We start from the raw sequence: 16,505 nt of genomic DNA, 5'->3' as shown, positions 1-16,505 counted from the left end.
TTTGCTCTAATTGTTTTCTAAGACTTAATTTGTTTGATCATTTAATTTGGGTCCATTCCTTGGTGAATTTTAAAGAGTTGTATGAGTATTAGATTTTGTCCAAATTGCCGGCATTATTCTATTTGATTCCCTTGTTAAAAGAACGAATACGGAGTACGGGAGTAGAATTTATTGATATATATTGTCGGAGAACATTTTATCTTCACTACTATCTCAAATTTTGCTTCTGAACGTGTCTCTCTTAGGGCTGGGTCGATACGATATACCGTATTAAAAATTTTGTTTCGTTATCATATCGAAAATATCGATATGAAAGAATTTCATATCGTTATTGTTTCGAAAGTTTCGGTATGGAAAAAAACTATATCGTTACCGTTTCAAAATTTCGGTATATCGTACCGAACTTCGGTATACCGTTCTAAACGGTATATCGATATTTCATACGATATACCGAAATTTTGTACCATTTCGAATACTTGTATACCAAAAAATATAATTTCAAAACCGAAAAATAAAACCAAAATTGATATAATTTTAACATAATAAAATAAACATTGTCCCCATCTTCATAATCAAAAAATATATAATTAAGTTATATGGATATATTTATGATTTAAACTTTTAATCTTAAAAAAATAAATATTATTATTATTATTATTATTATTATTATTATTATTATTATTATTATTATTATTATCATCATCATCATTATCATCGGTATAAACGATATGTATCGATAATTCGATACGTATTGATTTTCGATATATTTTGGTATACCGATAATATCGATATATATCGTATATTCGATATAAAACGGTATACCGCGGTATAAGAAAATTCATATCGTTATCATACCGAAAACTTTCGATACGGTATTGTATTGTACCGAAAGTTTCGGTTTACCAAAAATTCGATATTTTTCAATACGATACGATCGATATACCATTTTTTCGGTATATTTACCCAGCCCTAGTCTCTCTATCTATGTAATTGGGCTTTTACTATTAGTATGATTTATGAAACTCATAAAATTTATGCAATCAAAACATACAGCTTCGCTTCGACTAAACTCATAGCCCAATTTATTTGTATGTAAAATAGTTTGATTCCTATTCATTAAACTCTATTTTACCACATGCTTAATTAATTAAAACACAGTAATCATATTCTCATTTAGTAAGTATGTAGTACTAGTATATTTCATTTTGATCCATCAGCCATAAAATGTCTCATTTAATAAGTATGTGTCATAGTATTTGATTAAATAAATTCACCCCCGTTTCATTATAAAATTAATAGTAGCAACGAAAAATATATTCATTTTCTGCTCTTTTTTATACTCCATTTCAATATATATAAATTCCCACGTGGTTCAATTCAATGTGAAAGAAATTAAAAAAAGGAGGTGCGCGTCATGCATCAATTATTTTTTTCCAATGCAATATACGTATGATTGGAAAATCTTAGAAAAGAATAAAAAAAAAGTCCCATTTAGTTGAGAAAATGACGTCTCAGGCATCTTCAGAGGAGACAAGAGACAGAAGTAAAACGACATCCACAGAAATCTCCAATTCTTGTCTCGTATCCTTCATTTCCCACTTGCAATCAGTTATGGCTCTCACTTTTGTCACATTCTCTCTACACACATTGCACATAGTGAAAGTGAATAAGATTCCCATTTTATATGTCAGCTCTCTGTTGCAAGATAAAAACATATCTCTGCCACATCTTGATATTCTCAACTGGAAATTAAATAAATCTGTTCCCATTGGCTGTTTCTTCATTAATTGTCAGATTAATTTCAGATTCTGCGGTGTCAGATTAATCATCTTTTGTACCTTCTTGTACATTATCTGCAGATTTTACAAAAATTATTAATCCCAGTTTTGTCCTAATTAATTATAGTCAAAGCTCCAAACGTAATTTAAACCAAAAGCTCCACGCCGTTTTCCTCGGTTTCGCGTTCTAGAAGCTTCTGATAGCTCCCTGAGTTAGCTGCAGCAGCTCTTTCGGAAGCTCTTTGTTCGATCTGGAAGATTCGGTTCAATTAACAGAGCCGAGATTTTAAGGGAAGCTCCACTCCATCGACAGAGATCTTGCGAGGAGATGTTATTTTGTTGTTGATGAAGCCAAGTTGGATGTGAGTTTGTGCGGATCACAATTTGGATGTGAGCCAAACGTTTCATGTTGAGAGTTCGAGAAGACATTTTCACTACTATCAAACTCAACTTACAAAAATTTACTACCTCTGTCCCTGAAAATTTGATACATATTACCATTTCGGTCCGTCCCTGAAAATTTGATACACTTCACTTTTACCATTTTTAGTAGTGGACCTCATATTCCACTAACTCATTCCTACTCATATTTTATTATAAAACTAATACTTTAAAAGTAGGACCCATATCCCACCAACTTTTTCAATTCACTTTCCCTTACATTTCTTAAAACCCGTGTCAGGTCAAAGTGTAGCAAATTTTGGGGGACGAAGGTAGTAGTAAGTTTTCAAAATTACTATTCTCTCTGTCCACGATAAATTGTGCCGGTTTGATATAGTGAAAAGTGGGTTAAAAAAATTAGTGGGGTGTGAGTCATACTTTTATATATTAATTTTATAATATAATGTTAGTGTGATAAGTTAGTGGAATGTGAGGTCTATTACCAAAAGTAGTAAAAAGCAGCGGATCCAGGGAGAGGCATGAGGGAGCGATCGCCCCTCCCTGGTGACCCGCTACCATGGACCTGGACGTAAATTTTCCATAGACGCGTACGCCCCCTCCAATAGCTCCGACGTCGCCCCTTCCCCCTCCGTTAGCTTCCGTTAAATCTTATTTCGTCCATTCCCTTTTAGGATCCTGGATCCGCCTAAAAAATAAGAGCGTAAATTAATTGTGGACGAATGAAGAAGGAAATTGGTGTCAATTAATTGTGGATGAGAGGAGTATGATTATAATTTCTTCTCTTAGAAATTAATTATTCATAGAATTACAACATGGAACCAATTACTATTTCTCCAATTTAATTAATAGGATATTGATTTGTTTTGTTTTTGAAATTTGATTTCTTCTTCTTTTTAATGTATCAAACTGATAAAACTAATTATTGAATTGAATCTATTCGAACCGGTATAATTTTTATAATTTGAAAATTTACTCGAAACAGGCCAAAATAACCGAATTTGATTTGGTAGGCTTATTTTTTTTTTCATCTTTATGCTCATTCATCTAGTCTCGCTATGTGAATATAATGGGAGTATATTTTTAAAACTACCTATTGGATATTTTTAAGTTATTATAAATACTTGTGAAACAATCAATTCTATACTAAAGTTCATTACACATTTTGAAACCCATAACAAAATAATCAACTAATTTAACCAGCCATCAGATAAACCAAAACAAAAAATTGAAGAAAAGCTGAAATAATACACTCGTAGTACAATTATCGTCAAACTCTTAATTAGTGTGATATAAGTCTATAATTCATCAACAATCGTACAATAACGTTGGACATTATGTGTAACAACCTAAGCTAGTTATTGTCGACAAAAGTTGGAGAGAAATAATTGACAAGTCTGAGTACATCTCTCAACTCTAAATTCTAATATGTAATATTCGAAATTACATGGAGTATTAAAAAAATACAATTAGTACAAGATTTTTTCTGTTTTTGTTCACTTTGTAAATTTCATGTAGTAGTACTAATTTGATACATTTACAGAACCCTTGCATGGATATAATTTGTACTGACTTGACCATTGCTTAGTTAAAACAAAGAACATATGTACTCCATATATTATTCTTGACAATATATTTTTATAAAAAGTAAGATACATAAATATTAACTCTGATTAAGTAAAATAAAGAAAAGAGACCAACAAGTTTGATAGTACGTACAGGGGTGGGTCCATACGATATATCGTATCGAAAACGTTGTATCGTGTATCGTATCGAAAATATCGATATGAAAGAATTTCACATCGTTATCGTATCGAAAGTTTCGATATATCAAACTTTCGATATGGATAATATCAATATCATTATCGTATCGACATTCGGTATATCGTTAAGAACGATATATCTAAATATTGTTATCGTATCGAACACCTGTATATCGAAGAATATAATTTCAAAATTGAAAAATAACATAAAAATTAAATGGATTTATATATATTTATAATTTTAAACTTCAATATGTACTATTGAATTTCAATATGTTACGATGTATATCGTGTATTCGATATAAAACGATATATCGATATATATCGTATATTCGATATAAAACAATATATCGCGATATAAAGAAATTCACATCGTTATCATATCGAAAACTTACGATACGGTATCGTATTGAAAATTACGATATATCAAAAATTCGATAATTTTTTGATTTTTTTGCAATACGATATGAGCAATATATCATTTTTTTGGTATTTTCCCTCGGCCCTAAGTACGTACATTGATTTATGTGTAAATATGAGTTACTCTACTATATTGGAGTGTGTTGTGTTAAATTAACATTTTCGGCCGATGACGCTATCAAGTGACATTTATTCATTTAAAATTATATCTAATCAAATGAGACCATTTCTTTCTCCTTACAAGACATTTTACAAAATATTTATTAGCAATTAAAATCATAAAACTTGCAAATTATAATTAGTTATATATACTAATAATAAATAAAAATACTATTGAATTAGTGTGTGAAATAATAAATAAAAATACATATTCCACATCAGTATTGTTATACCCATACGCCCTAGACCTCGTCAGCAAACTCACACGCTTGACTCGACTGAACTCACAACTCAAATTAGACCGCTACGTTTATGCCGAGTCGTCACGACATCGTTTTTCCTTTTCTTCTTCATCTCTCTCTCTCTCTGTACGTACAGCTTCCTATCTCTATATCTCGCCGCTTTTTCTCTCTCAAACCTCTCGTTGTATCTCTGATTGGAGAAAATCACCAGGTCTATCTCTCTTCCTTCTTTCTTCTGTATCCACTCGCACGTGTGGATGTATGTGTATTTTCGTCTGTGTACGCGATTTTGAAGGCTCCAAATTTGTCATTGCTTTGCATTCTTCTTTGGCGATTGTTTGATTGATGTGGTTTAATTATTCGATCTGAAACTTTCCAACTTGTATTTGATAGGTTATGGGATCCGGGAATAGAAGCTCATAGAAATGAAATAAGGCGCAATAAATATGGGCTTTTGTAGAATTGGACCGATCTAGGGTTTTTTCAGTGGCTTGATCGGGGAATTAGGAAGTATTATCAGGGATTTAAATAAGGTAACCTAGAGTTTCTGGGGATTGTGAATGAGGCATAGGTACTGGCGCTTTTGATTGAGGTGTACATTTGAGGGCGAATCGGAAGAATTTGACGCTTGAATTTGGGGAAAATGCAAAATACCTTGCTTTATTATGCATGGGAGGGTCAAGCGGGACAGCGAGAGCTGTAAGAGTTTAAGGAGGAGTAACAGTCAGCACATGCGGCCAGTCCTTCCATCGGCGACAAAGGTAACTGCCGCAGGTCATAATCATTCTCCTATTGCTTCTTCCATCACGACCTCCACCACTGGCGATTCGTTCTTCAAGGTATTGGCTTGATGGGTTGTGCTGTATTTCCTTTCACGAATTCATACCTTTTCTTTTAACCCCTTGGGATGTTTACTTCTTGTATTTGCTTATGTCTTTTATGATTTTGCTTTTACTAATGACATAAGAAAGAATGTACGTTCTTTTAGCCCTGTGACATGATTATTTTGTGTAACTGTATCGTTTATACTTTATACCAGTGAATTGGTCTTGGTCATTGTTATTTGGATTAAGGTTATGGAGTAGTTTTTCTTCCTTTGTGCTTTCAAACCTTTAATATTGTGAAAAGCTTGGTGGGTATATGGATGCAATAATTTCTTTGTGGCATTTATACATGGTATTCCCTATTTCTGCCTTGCAGGACGGTCGCAAAATTACTGTTGGTGATTGTGCTCTTTTCAAACCTCCTAAAAGTTCCCCTCCATCCATTGGATTAATTCGTTGGTTAGCATTTGACAAAGAAAAGAAATTGAAGCTAGGTGTGAATTGGCTTTATCGATCATCTGAACTGAAGCTGGGAAAAGGCCATCTGTTCGACGCCGCACCAAACGAAATTTTCTATTCCTTTCACAAGGACGAAACTTCTGCTGCATATTTACTCCATCCATGCAAAGTTGCATTTCTTCCTAAAGGCGTAGAACTTCCTGTGGGGACAGCTGCTTTTGTTTGTCGACGAGCCTATGACATTTCAAACAAGCGTTTGTGGTGGCTAACTGATCAAGATTGCTTTAATGTTAGTAATCATGGCCAGAAAAAGTTTTCTCTTTTCTTTTCCTGTTATGTTCTCTACATATAAATGAATTCTTTATTTTCCAGTCTTTATTTTGCTTGGGAGGGTGTATGGTAAGGAGGGGATTGGATGAAATTTATCATTTATTGTGCTTTATTTCTTCATTCTCACATGCAATAGATTGTTTCCAGGAGCAGAAAGAAGAGGTAGATCAGCTTTTATTCAAAACTAAGACAGAGATGCATGTGACTCTGCAGCCTGGTGGTCGTTCCCCAAAGCAAGTTAATGGTCCAACTTCAACTTCACAACTTAAATCTGCTTCTGATGATGGTCAAAATAATGGGAATTCTTTTCATTCTCAAGCCAGGGGAAAGAAGAGGGAAAGAGGTGATCATGGTGCAGATCCTGTCAAAAGAGAACGTTCTTCATCGAGGATTGATGATGGTGATCTAGTTCAGTGGAAAAATGAGAGTAGTTTGAAAAATGAGATTGCTCGAATAACAGAAAAAGGTGGAGTTGTTGATTTTGAAGGGGTTGATAAGCTCATCAAGTTGATGCAACTGGATGGAATGGATAGAAAAATAGATTTGGTAAATGGAATGGAGAGAAAAATAGATTTGGCTAGCCGTTCCATGCTTACCAGTGTAATGGCTTCCACTGAGAAGGATGACTGCCTCAATCGCTTTGTGCAACTCAAGGGTTTACCTATTTTGGATGAATGGCTACAGGATATTCAGAAAGGGAAACACATGGATTGTAGTAATCTAAAGGATTGTGATAAATACGTGGAAGAATTTCTGTTGGTTTTACTTAGTGCTCTAGATAAACTGCCTGTTAATCTTCATGCCCTGCAAATGAGCAACATTGGCAGGTCCGTGAATCATTTACGAACACATAAAAATGTAGAAATTCAGAAAAAAGCACGAAGTTTAGTTGACACATGGAAGAAACGTGTTGAGGCTGAAATGAACATGATTGATGCAAAGTCTGGCTCAACCCAAGCTACAGATGCATGGCCATCCAAATCACGTCTCCCTGAGGCCGCTCATGGTGGAAGAAAAATCCCTAATGGGTCTGATATTGCCATGAAAAGCTCAATTTCTCAAAATTCTGCTGCCAAAACTACTTCAGTTAGATCTTCACACGGGGAAAGTATCATAAAGTATGCAGCCTCTTCGCCTGGGGCTGTGAAACCTGCTACGCCATTTTCTTCTGGAAAGGATAACCAACCCAACGCTTCTGTTGGAGGCAGTGCGGATGCTCCTCAAATTAGGGAGGATAGGAGCAGTAGTTCTAACCAGTCTCATAGTTATGGTCAGTCTGTCTCGGTGAAGGATGACACGAAAAGTTCCACTTCAGCTTTGGCTACTGTTAATAAGACTTCAAGTAGTAGTGCTCGTAATCGAAAACTTAGTGGTTCTCCAAGGGTATCAGCATCTGTAAGTCAAAAAGAGAACAACTCCAGCAAAGTTTCTTCAGCACACAACAATGTTGCTGAGGGGCCCATCTACGAAGGGAGCAGTCCTAAACTAATTGTTAAGATACCAAACCGTGTAAGAAGTCCTGCCCATGGCATGAATGAAGGATCCCTGGAAGATCCTACCTTAATGAGCTGCCGAGTTTCTTCTCCTGTTCTTATGAACGAAAGCTCGCAGTCTGATCATGCTTCAAAGGAGAAGAGTGATGCAAATCGTTGCATTGTTGCTGCAGGCACGAATGCATGGCAAAATAAAGATCCACGAGTTGAATTTGATGGAAAGGAGAGTAGTGAGTCACCTGCTGTTCTTTCTGGTGAGGAACAAGGCATGGCCTCTGAAGACTCCAAGAGAATAGTGGAGGGACTTCCAACAGACCAATTAAATTCAGAAAAAGTACACAAATCTTCTTTTAGCCCTATGAATGCATTAGTTGAGAGCTGTGCAAAATATTCAGAAGCAGCCTCATCCTTATCACTTGAAGATGATGTTGGAATGAACTTACTTGCTAGTGTGGCAGCTGGAGAAATGTCTAAATCTGATGTAATTTCTCCTGCTGATTCTATGGAAAGAGGTGTACATGTGGATGAGGAAGTTTGTGTTGGTGATGAGGCAAAATCTGAGTCTACCCCTGAGGAATGCTCTTTGGTGGTGCAATCACAGTTCAATGAATCTGACTGTGATGGAAAGAAACAGGCTATTGCACCAGTTGAGATTTCCGGTGATCGAACGAGTGTTGCTTCTCATTCTTCCGAAGGTATTGATGCTGGAGACCAAGTTAAAGAAATTAGTTCAACTAACATAGATTTGAGAAGCAGTATTGACCATGACTCGGAGTCTACTCGGAAGCCAAATGAAAAGACAGGAAACAGTGATGATACAAGTGAAGGAGTCAACAAGGAGAAGGCTGCTATGGATAATGGTTCTACTAGTAACTTGAACTGTATACATAGCCGAGGGGATGTCCTGGTACCTGGAGAAGAACACGGTGATATTTCAAGAGTTGGTGAGTGTAAGCCATTGGTTCATGTAGCAGGATCAAAGCCAAAGCCAATTGATCAAGGTGAATCCGGTAAGGTTGTAAATGAAGGATTGAACAAGACAGATGCAGAACAGAAGCTGACTGCTGCAACTGTTAAGTCCGGAATTGCGGAAACAGCTAATTGTGAAAATCTACTCCAAGCTGAAAGTGACCGGATATTACTGCCAGAAGCTGATGATGCAGAGAAAGTCCGAGAACTCAATTATGGGGCTGCAAACAGTTCTGCAAGTAAGCCTGGAAGGGAAAAGGATGCAGCTGATGAAAGTCATACCATGTCTGATTTGTCTTCCACATCTCATGATCTCAACTCTCATCATGTAGATGATAATGTAGAAAACCAGGTGATTCCAAATCATCTATCAGTGTCTGAGAGCAGATGTTCTGATGCAGCAGAGAATGAACCTCAGGGCGAAGCTGACTTGAGAAGATCCAAGTCTGGGAGCATTCAGCCAGAAGAGGCTAACAAATATGCTCCCACTGGTTCTGGCAATGCTTCTCCCGCCGCAGGGGAAACAGATCCAGGTACAAAATTGAAGTTTGACCTGAACGAAGGTTTTTGTGCTGATGATGGGAAATATGGGGAGTCCATTACACCAACATCCTCAGGACCAGCAACTGTTCAGCTCATTAACTCATTACCATTTTCGGTGAAGTCTATCCAAAGTGGCCATTCTGCCTCCATTACTGTAGCTGCAGCTGCCAAAGGCCCATTTGTTCCTCCACAGGACTTATTGAAAAGTAGAGTGCAACTTGGATGGAAGGGTTCTGCTGCCACCAGTGCATTTCGACCTGCTGAGCCCAGAAAAGTTCATGAAACCTCATCAAGTCCGACAACTTTGTCTTGCCCTGATGTTTCTACCACTAAACATGAGCGCATCCCTTTGGATATTGATCTAAATGTTCCAGATGAAAGAGTTCTGGAGGAAATGACTTCTCATGGTTGTGGTGGCCTAGATCTTGATTTGAATACAGTTGATGCAAATGATGCTGTGCACTGCTCAGCGAGCAGCAATCCTGAAGGCAAGGTATCTGCACTCCATGCTAAACATTTAGATAGTTTGCATGTTTGGAGGGATTTTGATCTCAACAATGGACCTTTAGCCGATGATGGTAGTGCTGAGGAGTTCCCATTTATTAATCAGCTAGTTAATGGTGGTGGTACATCTCAGTTGCCTTCTGCTGGTCTTAGAACAAACAGTTCAGTTATGGGCAATTTCTCATCTTGGTTTCCTCCTGGAAATGCGTACTCAACAATGGCAATCCCATCAATGTTACCCGAGCGAGGGGAGCAACCCTTTTCTGTTTATCCACCTGGTGCGGCCCAGAGAACATTTGAGCCTACTGGTGTTGCTCCATATAACCGTGAGGTGTTCCGTGGATCAGTATTATCATCATCGCCTGCAGTGCCATACCCATCCAGTCCTTTCCAGTTACCTCTATATCCTTACGGAACCTCCATTCCTCTCCCATCAGCCACATTTTCTGTTGGGTCAGCCTCATATGCAGATTCTTCTACTGTAAGGCCTTTTGCCTCTCCAGTGAATTCACAGTATCTAGGACCTGTTGGTTCAGTGACATCACCTTTTCAGAGGCCATTTATGGTTACCTTTCCTGGCATTAGTAATAACAGCATGCTAGAGAGCAACAGGCAGTGGAGTAGACAGGGTTTGGACCTTAATTCAGGCCCTGGACCTCTGGAAAGTGAAGTCAGGGAGGAGATGTTGCCTCTTTCGTCTGTCCAGCATGCTGTTTCCACTTCACAAGGTCTAGCAGAGGATCAGGCTAGGATTTTTTCCATTTCAGGCAGTATTTTGAAAAGGAAGGAGCCCGACGGAGACTGGGATAATGAGTCATTCAGACGCAAGCAGTCTTCATGGCAGTAGAGTATAAACATCTGGAACATAACAATTTGTAGAATCCTGTAAGTGTTTTTCTATGCATCCCAGTACCAATACGCAATACTAGTTGATTTGGGAAGGTTTAACTTAAATTTGTAATTGGTAACTTCTTGTGCTAAATCATTGTTAGAGGACTATCCAATTTAGGAAGATCTTGCTTGGATGTGAGAAAATAGTTGTCCTACTGCTTGGATCTATATGCCTGAGCTGAAATACCTCTGTTCTCTCAGTTTATTTGGGAGGACTATCCAATTTAGTAGTATTAAAATTGCTTCTTTTGGAAATTGAGTTCACTGTACGGGCTTTTTGCCACTTCAATGCAGTTAATAAGCTGCTACAGCATGCTTACCGTCACCAAAATATGAAGTTATAACTTTAAAGTATATAAGCTTTTATGTTTTATTGTATGAATTAGTTTTGGTACTGTCTCTCTATTCCTGTTCTGCATATATCTTTAAATGTGCAAGATTAAAATGGTGATCATATGTAAATTTCTGTAAATTAGTACTATGACAAAGTGAGTAACATCAATGGAGAATGGACAAAAATTAACTTTACTCCTTTAAACTCTTTTGGCTGATGTTATGATTTGATTTTGCAGGAGGCTGTCAATGTTGTGAGGTGAAGTGCTGGTTCTCGTCAGTGTTGCTGTTACTGTAGGTAAGCTTCTCTCCTGATGGAATGGAATAGATTATATTAGACAGCTCTTTTGTTCAGATTGGTGATCATCAAGGCTTCAGTTGCAGTCACATTAAGAAAATATAATATGTGATGGGCATTAACATGGCTACATAATGAGGGTTAAGTTAATTTGAAGGTGCCACATCTGTGTTATCATTTGAATGTATTATACAGACGACTGCATTAAGTAAATATTCATTTTCAGGGAATTTAATAAGGATCTGAAGTGACTGAGGAGAATTTTTAGTATATTAGGAATTTTGGACTTGGGGAAGTATTGATTCTAGAATTAACACTGATAGGTGAATATGTACTAATTTTCCATATTCTGAGGATGCTGTCTTCTTGCGTAGTGAATTTGACATGGGGTTTGCTTTTGCAGTTTCGGAAGCCAATTTACTATCATCTTCATGATTTCTCTTGAGAGGACTGATGGCTTGCTAGTAGGTCTTTAATGTCCAAATCTCCCCCTACTCTTTCTAGGCAGCATATACTCATGCCTTCTGTAGATATTCTTACTGCAAAAAAACATAAACTTCTGGCGCCTAGGTACTGAAGGTCGTAATTAAAAGTAGTTTTGGTACGACGTACTAACCTTTTCTGAGGAGGCTGGTCTTAGTACCGATGGAACTGAAGCCCTTCGGAATTTGAACTTGCCTTAAATTTTTCCCCTTTTAACATCTTCATATCCTTATTTTCCCCATTCATGTGTATGTGTGGGGTTCATCGTAATTATGATACAATTTTTTATTATCTTTCCTCGTTCTGGTATTGCGGGTCTGTACACTGCCTTTTCATTGTAGTGCAGCCATACTCAAATACCTGTCATCTTTGTGCTGATGAAGAAATTTTGATTGCAACCATGTGATGATTTTATATCGGATGATGGGACTATAGATGAATACAGATGAATATACTCTTCCGTAACTTATTACAGCTGTTTTGTTTGGTTGGCACGAGTAAATTTGTCATTTGTAGCTGATGTGCACCTTGTGCTTGCTTTGCACAGTATAGTGATAGATGATGCTGAAGTTCAAGTCTGCTTGAAATTGCTTCTTTATCTTTAATGATCCAGGCTTAAGTAAAACAGCTGAAATTGTGGAGATAGACTAAACACAAACAATCATCAAAAGGCACGTGCACTTTCTTGATGTTAGGAATTCTCTTGCACACCTCCTCGCTCCTTCTGAAATTCACTACTTTCTTTAACTGTTTGCAAGTTTCTCAAACACAAAAGTCATCACTTGATTAGATGAATGTTTTTGCATACGACATGCCTAAGTTTTGGTATATTCCATTTGTCAGTTGAACATAGACTAGTTGTTGCAGATGATAGCCGAGAATTAGTATTGAGGACTATTTTTCGGTGGATGGAGAGAGTATAATTTATTACTCCACCTTATTATTTGTGACATTGGTTTGTATTTGGATTTGAAGTCTAACCGGACAAAATATTTCATTCAAAACTTAATATACAACAACAAATATAATTTCTAAATTCTATGTAGAGAAATTAATAAATCAACTAAGTGTATATTTTATGATTAAATCAAGTAATCAACAAAAGTATATGATGGTTTAAAAACAAATATTCCAGTTTAAATTAGGCTAATTAAAGATTAATAATTTAATTAATAAGATTAAAATTACTAAACTGAAATAGGGGTGGGTATTGAGAGGCCCGCCTGAGCAAGTTCTGCAAAAGAGGCAGCGTCTACGCATCGGCCAGCCTATAATCCCTCCGGCCAGCCTATAATCCCTCCATAAATTCATGCACCATTATTGGAGATGCGGCGGCTGGTTCTCACCTGCCGCTTTGTTTTCCTTACTCATTAGTTTAAGGCAATTTTCCTCCACATCCCTCCCTCTTTATTTATACCTGATTCACTCATACAACACTCCTCTCCACTTTCGATGTGGGACAAAACATACATCAAATTTATTGAGTACATTTGCCATTTGTAACTCTTGTGCACACATAACAGGCTGTTTCTAATATAATCAAAAGGGCCTGTATCGCATAACATCGATGGGTAAGCCCTCTTCTTTCGCCCTTACCAGAAAACCATAACTGGAGTAGAAAGAGATGTTGACTTGAATCAAAAGGTCATCGTTCCCAAAGCTCTCTTGTTCTTTCTTGATCTCCATTGCTGAAATGGCCGCAGACTCGGAGCAGTGATGCAAATAAATGAGTTTAAGTGTATATATTTTTCCCATCTCTGCAGGGATCTCTTTCAACTGCCACAAATCCTCCACAACGAGCCTCTCAAGGACTCGAAAAGCAGAGGCCTCTACACCCCAATACACGAGATCACAGCTGTTGATTCTCAAACACTTGAGACTAGGAAAATCACCAGCCACAGCGCTCCACTTACCTCCCAAAACAGAAATGTGTTCTAGCTCAACAACTTGCAGATGGGGCAACGAACCAATCGTTGCCAGGTCTACTCGAGTAAGACTGCAGTTTATCAGATGCAGCTTGTTTAGACAAGTGGGGAAACTGAGCCTTTTGCTCAGCAGATCCATAGGATATTGCAATATACAGAAAGGGAACTGTATCTTCAGTGATTCAAGCATATGTAAACACCTCAAATTCTGGAGATAGACTAGGTACAAGCAATCTTCATAACCTGCGAAGCTATCATGAAACCTCACGTGCAATTTCTTGACATTGGGGACTCTCTTGCACGCCTCCTCGCTCCATCTGAAATTCACTACTCCCACGAGTGTTTGCAAGTTTCTCAAAATGCAAAAGCCATCACCCCCGTCACTTGGTGGAGGATCGGGTAGATGAATATTGTTGCACACAACATGCCTAAGTTGTGACATATTCCAAATTTCAACTGGTGCATTAACTAGACAATATCCTATTCCTCCAATAATCAATGTTTGCAGATTCCAAAGCAAGGATATTGAAGAAGGAAGCACGAACAAGGAGTTCAAAGACAGTGTGTTGTAAGCAAAGAACCGCAGCTTACACTTCTGCAACACATCTTCTACACAAGAATCCTTGCTCGTAAACCAAACTCTCCCATCAGGACAAAACTTCTCTTTTTCTGCTATACTTATGCATAGATCTCTTACAAGATCATGAATCTGAACAGATCTAATTTTTCCATTCTTATGTAACTTACCAACTACAACAAGGTTCCTATCAACGAGATTCTTCAAGTAATCCTCCGCAACCTCTTCCAAGACTCGATTACCTTCTGGTTTTAGAAACCCCTCTGCAACCAAAAGTCTGGTGAGTTGCGAGACTTGAATCTCTGAATCCTCTTTAAACGTCCCCATGTAAAGAAAACACGGCTTTAGATGAGCAGGCAAATGGGTATAACCAGAATACAACACATTTAAGCAATGATCACCCTCTCCGGAACTCAAAACTGATCTTATATTCACTAATACATCCTGCCAATATTCAACTGTCTTAGCTGACTTTTGAAGAAGCCCTCCAATCACAGTAACTGACAGAGGAAGCCCTTTGCACATTGCAGCAATCTCTCTCCCAATTAGCTCTAGTTCAACAGGGCAATCTACATGTCCGAATACCCTCACACATAATAGCTCCCAACATTCATACTCATTTAAAAGATTCATCTCAACACAAACCGAACTACAATATACAGCCAAATCTGAAAACCTAGTAGTGAAAACGAGGCGACTCCCATTGCCATCATCAGGGAAGTAGAACTTTATCTTGTCCCAAACTTCAACACTCCACATGTCATCCAACACAACCAAATATCTCCTACCCACCAAAGTATTATACAATTGCTCTCCTAATCGATACTCATCTCTTTCATTGGCAACCAATTCAATATTGCTAGTGAGTTCCTTTAGGGGAGAAAGAAGCCCTAGGAAAATACTTGACAAATTATAATCCTGGGAAACAGACACCCAAGCACGAACATCAAAGCGTCTAATAATGATTGAATTCTCAAAAGTGTTTTTGGCGAGTGTAGTCTTACCAATTCCGGCCATGCCGACGATTGAGATGATTTGGCGGCTGGACTCATTTCCGGTAAGCACATCCAGGAGTTGTGTTAAGTTGTCATCAAATCCAACCATAATTGTCTCTCCAGAAATTGGGGGTTTTGATGAATTAGGTGTTGGCTGATGATGTTTGAGCCCCCTTTCCTCTTTCACCTTCAACGTCTTATCTCTGAGAAGATCCATTGCTACAATTACCTTGTGCAGATCGAGAGAGTCACCACCATCACGAAATTGAGAAATGGCGTGGGATTCGAATGCATCTTCAGCGACATGAGCTGCAGCTGCAATCTGATTCACCAAATCATCGACAGTTTCGTTGATACCTCCATGACCATGAGAAGAATAAGTTTCTATAAAATCAAGGAAGAAGCAAATGTTTCCGCGGAGTAACTGAATTGAGGAATGATCAAGAGAAGTTGAAGGTTGAGGGTGGTTTTGGATGTAATCAACGGTATTCATAACAGAAAGTAGAGCTGCGTAAGCCGCCATTAATCGGTTGAGAAGATGACAAAATCAAATTAGTTTACTGTTAAAACTTAAAAGCGTTTGTACGTTTGAAATTACTCCCTCCGTCCCCATTAGAAGTTACACTTTGACCGGACACGAATTTTAAGAAATATAAAGAAAAGTTGGTTGAAAAAGTTAATGAAATGTGAGACCCATTTTTCTATATTGGTTTTATAATAAAATTTGAGTGAATTGAGTTAGTGGAATGTGAGACCTATTGACTATTTATGGTAAAAATGAAGTGTAACTCTTAATTGGGGACGGACCGAAATGGAAATGTGTAACTCTTAATCGGGGATGGAGGGAGTATTAGAGAAGGAAAAAAATAGGTAAAACAAACATGAAAAAAGTAGTGAATTTTTCTATTGATAATTTTAATGGACAAATTAAACTTTCTTTTATACATCAAGCACTAATCACTCACAAGTCGCGACTAATCAACAGAGTCTTTTAAATTCTAGATATAGTAGTGGCCCATTATAGCCGAATGTTGACTCATTTAATAATCGACTAAAGATCAATTTTTGCTCTAAAATTCTTTTTGGTCTAATACATTAAGATCTTTTGGTCTTTATCATA

The 16,505-nt window shown here is 37.4% G+C and overlaps 2 protein-coding genes and 1 non-coding gene across 8 annotated transcripts; 1 reads left to right on the top strand and 2 right to left on the bottom strand.

The window, feature by feature from the left end:
* The first annotated feature begins 4,817 nt into the window (after window positions 1-4,817).
* Window positions 4,818-12,357, top strand: LOC125204059 (uncharacterized). Of its 6 annotated transcripts, none has more exons than XM_048102599.2 (6): window positions 4,846-4,972; window positions 5,155-5,600; window positions 5,962-6,333; window positions 6,528-10,768; window positions 11,347-11,405; window positions 11,809-12,357. In XM_048102599.2, the coding sequence occupies exons 2-4, from the start codon at window positions 5,427-5,429 to the stop codon at window positions 10,728-10,730; spliced, it is 4,749 nt and encodes a 1,582-aa protein (XP_047958556.1). In that variant the 5' UTR covers window positions 4,846-4,972; window positions 5,155-5,426; the 3' UTR covers window positions 10,731-10,768; window positions 11,347-11,405; window positions 11,809-12,357. The 6 variants fall into 6 exon arrangements, with proteins under 6 accessions (XP_088917254.1, XP_047958556.1, XP_047958554.1 ...); XM_048102597.2 differs by having other exon boundaries at window positions 6,522-10,768; XM_089061128.1 differs by lacking the exon at window positions 5,155-5,600 and having other exon boundaries at window positions 4,818-4,972; window positions 6,522-10,768.
* A 586-nt stretch (window positions 12,358-12,943) lies between these two features.
* LOC125204863 (putative late blight resistance protein homolog R1B-16) lies at window positions 12,944-15,925 on the bottom strand. The gene is made up of 2 exons (XM_048103619.2): window positions 15,395-15,925; window positions 12,944-15,280 (listed from the first exon to the last, which is right to left on the bottom strand). The coding sequence occupies exons 1-2, from the start codon at window positions 15,906-15,908 to the stop codon at window positions 13,428-13,430; spliced, it is 2,367 nt and encodes a 788-aa protein (XP_047959576.2). The 5' UTR covers window positions 15,909-15,925; the 3' UTR covers window positions 12,944-13,427.
* Window positions 13,100-13,272, bottom strand: LOC125208709 (U12 minor spliceosomal RNA). The gene has a single exon (XR_007174191.2). It is a non-coding gene; the product is annotated as a U12 minor spliceosomal RNA (small nuclear RNA).
* Window positions 15,926-16,505: the final 580 nt, after the last annotated feature.

This window comes from Salvia hispanica, chromosome 6 (assembly GCF_029641045.1).
Source record: "Salvia hispanica isolate PSC_SH4W2 chromosome 6, Shi_PSC_v1, whole genome shotgun sequence".
NCBI classification, from domain to species: Eukaryota; Viridiplantae; Streptophyta; class Magnoliopsida; order Lamiales; family Lamiaceae; genus Salvia; species Salvia hispanica.
Note: the sequence above shows the minus strand (reverse complement) of the source record. Positions and strands in the feature narration are given on the sequence as shown.

What these genes read in the sequence shown, in the direction of transcription:
- LOC125204863 (XM_048103619.2), bottom strand. Translation starts at nt 15,908, where the DNA reads ATGGCGGCTTACGCAGCTCTACTTTCTGTTATGAATACCGTTGATTAC. An exon ending in CGTCGGCATGGCCGGAATTG is followed by an intron (nt 15,281 to 15,394) that starts GTAAGACTACAC and finishes GTATTTTCCTAG; the next exon opens with GGCTTCTTTCTCCCCTAAAG.
- LOC125204059 (XM_048102597.2), top strand. Translation starts at nt 5,427, where the DNA reads ATGCATGGGAGGGTCAAGCGGGACAGCGAGAGCTGTAAGAGTTTAAGG. An exon ending in CTGGCGATTCGTTCTTCAAG is followed by an intron (nt 5,601 to 5,961) that starts GTATTGGCTTGA and finishes TCTGCCTTGCAG; the next exon opens with GACGGTCGCAAAATTACTGT. An exon ending in CTGATCAAGATTGCTTTAAT is followed by an intron (nt 6,334 to 6,521) that starts GTTAGTAATCAT and finishes GATTGTTTCCAG; the next exon opens with GAGCAGAAAGAAGAGGTAGA.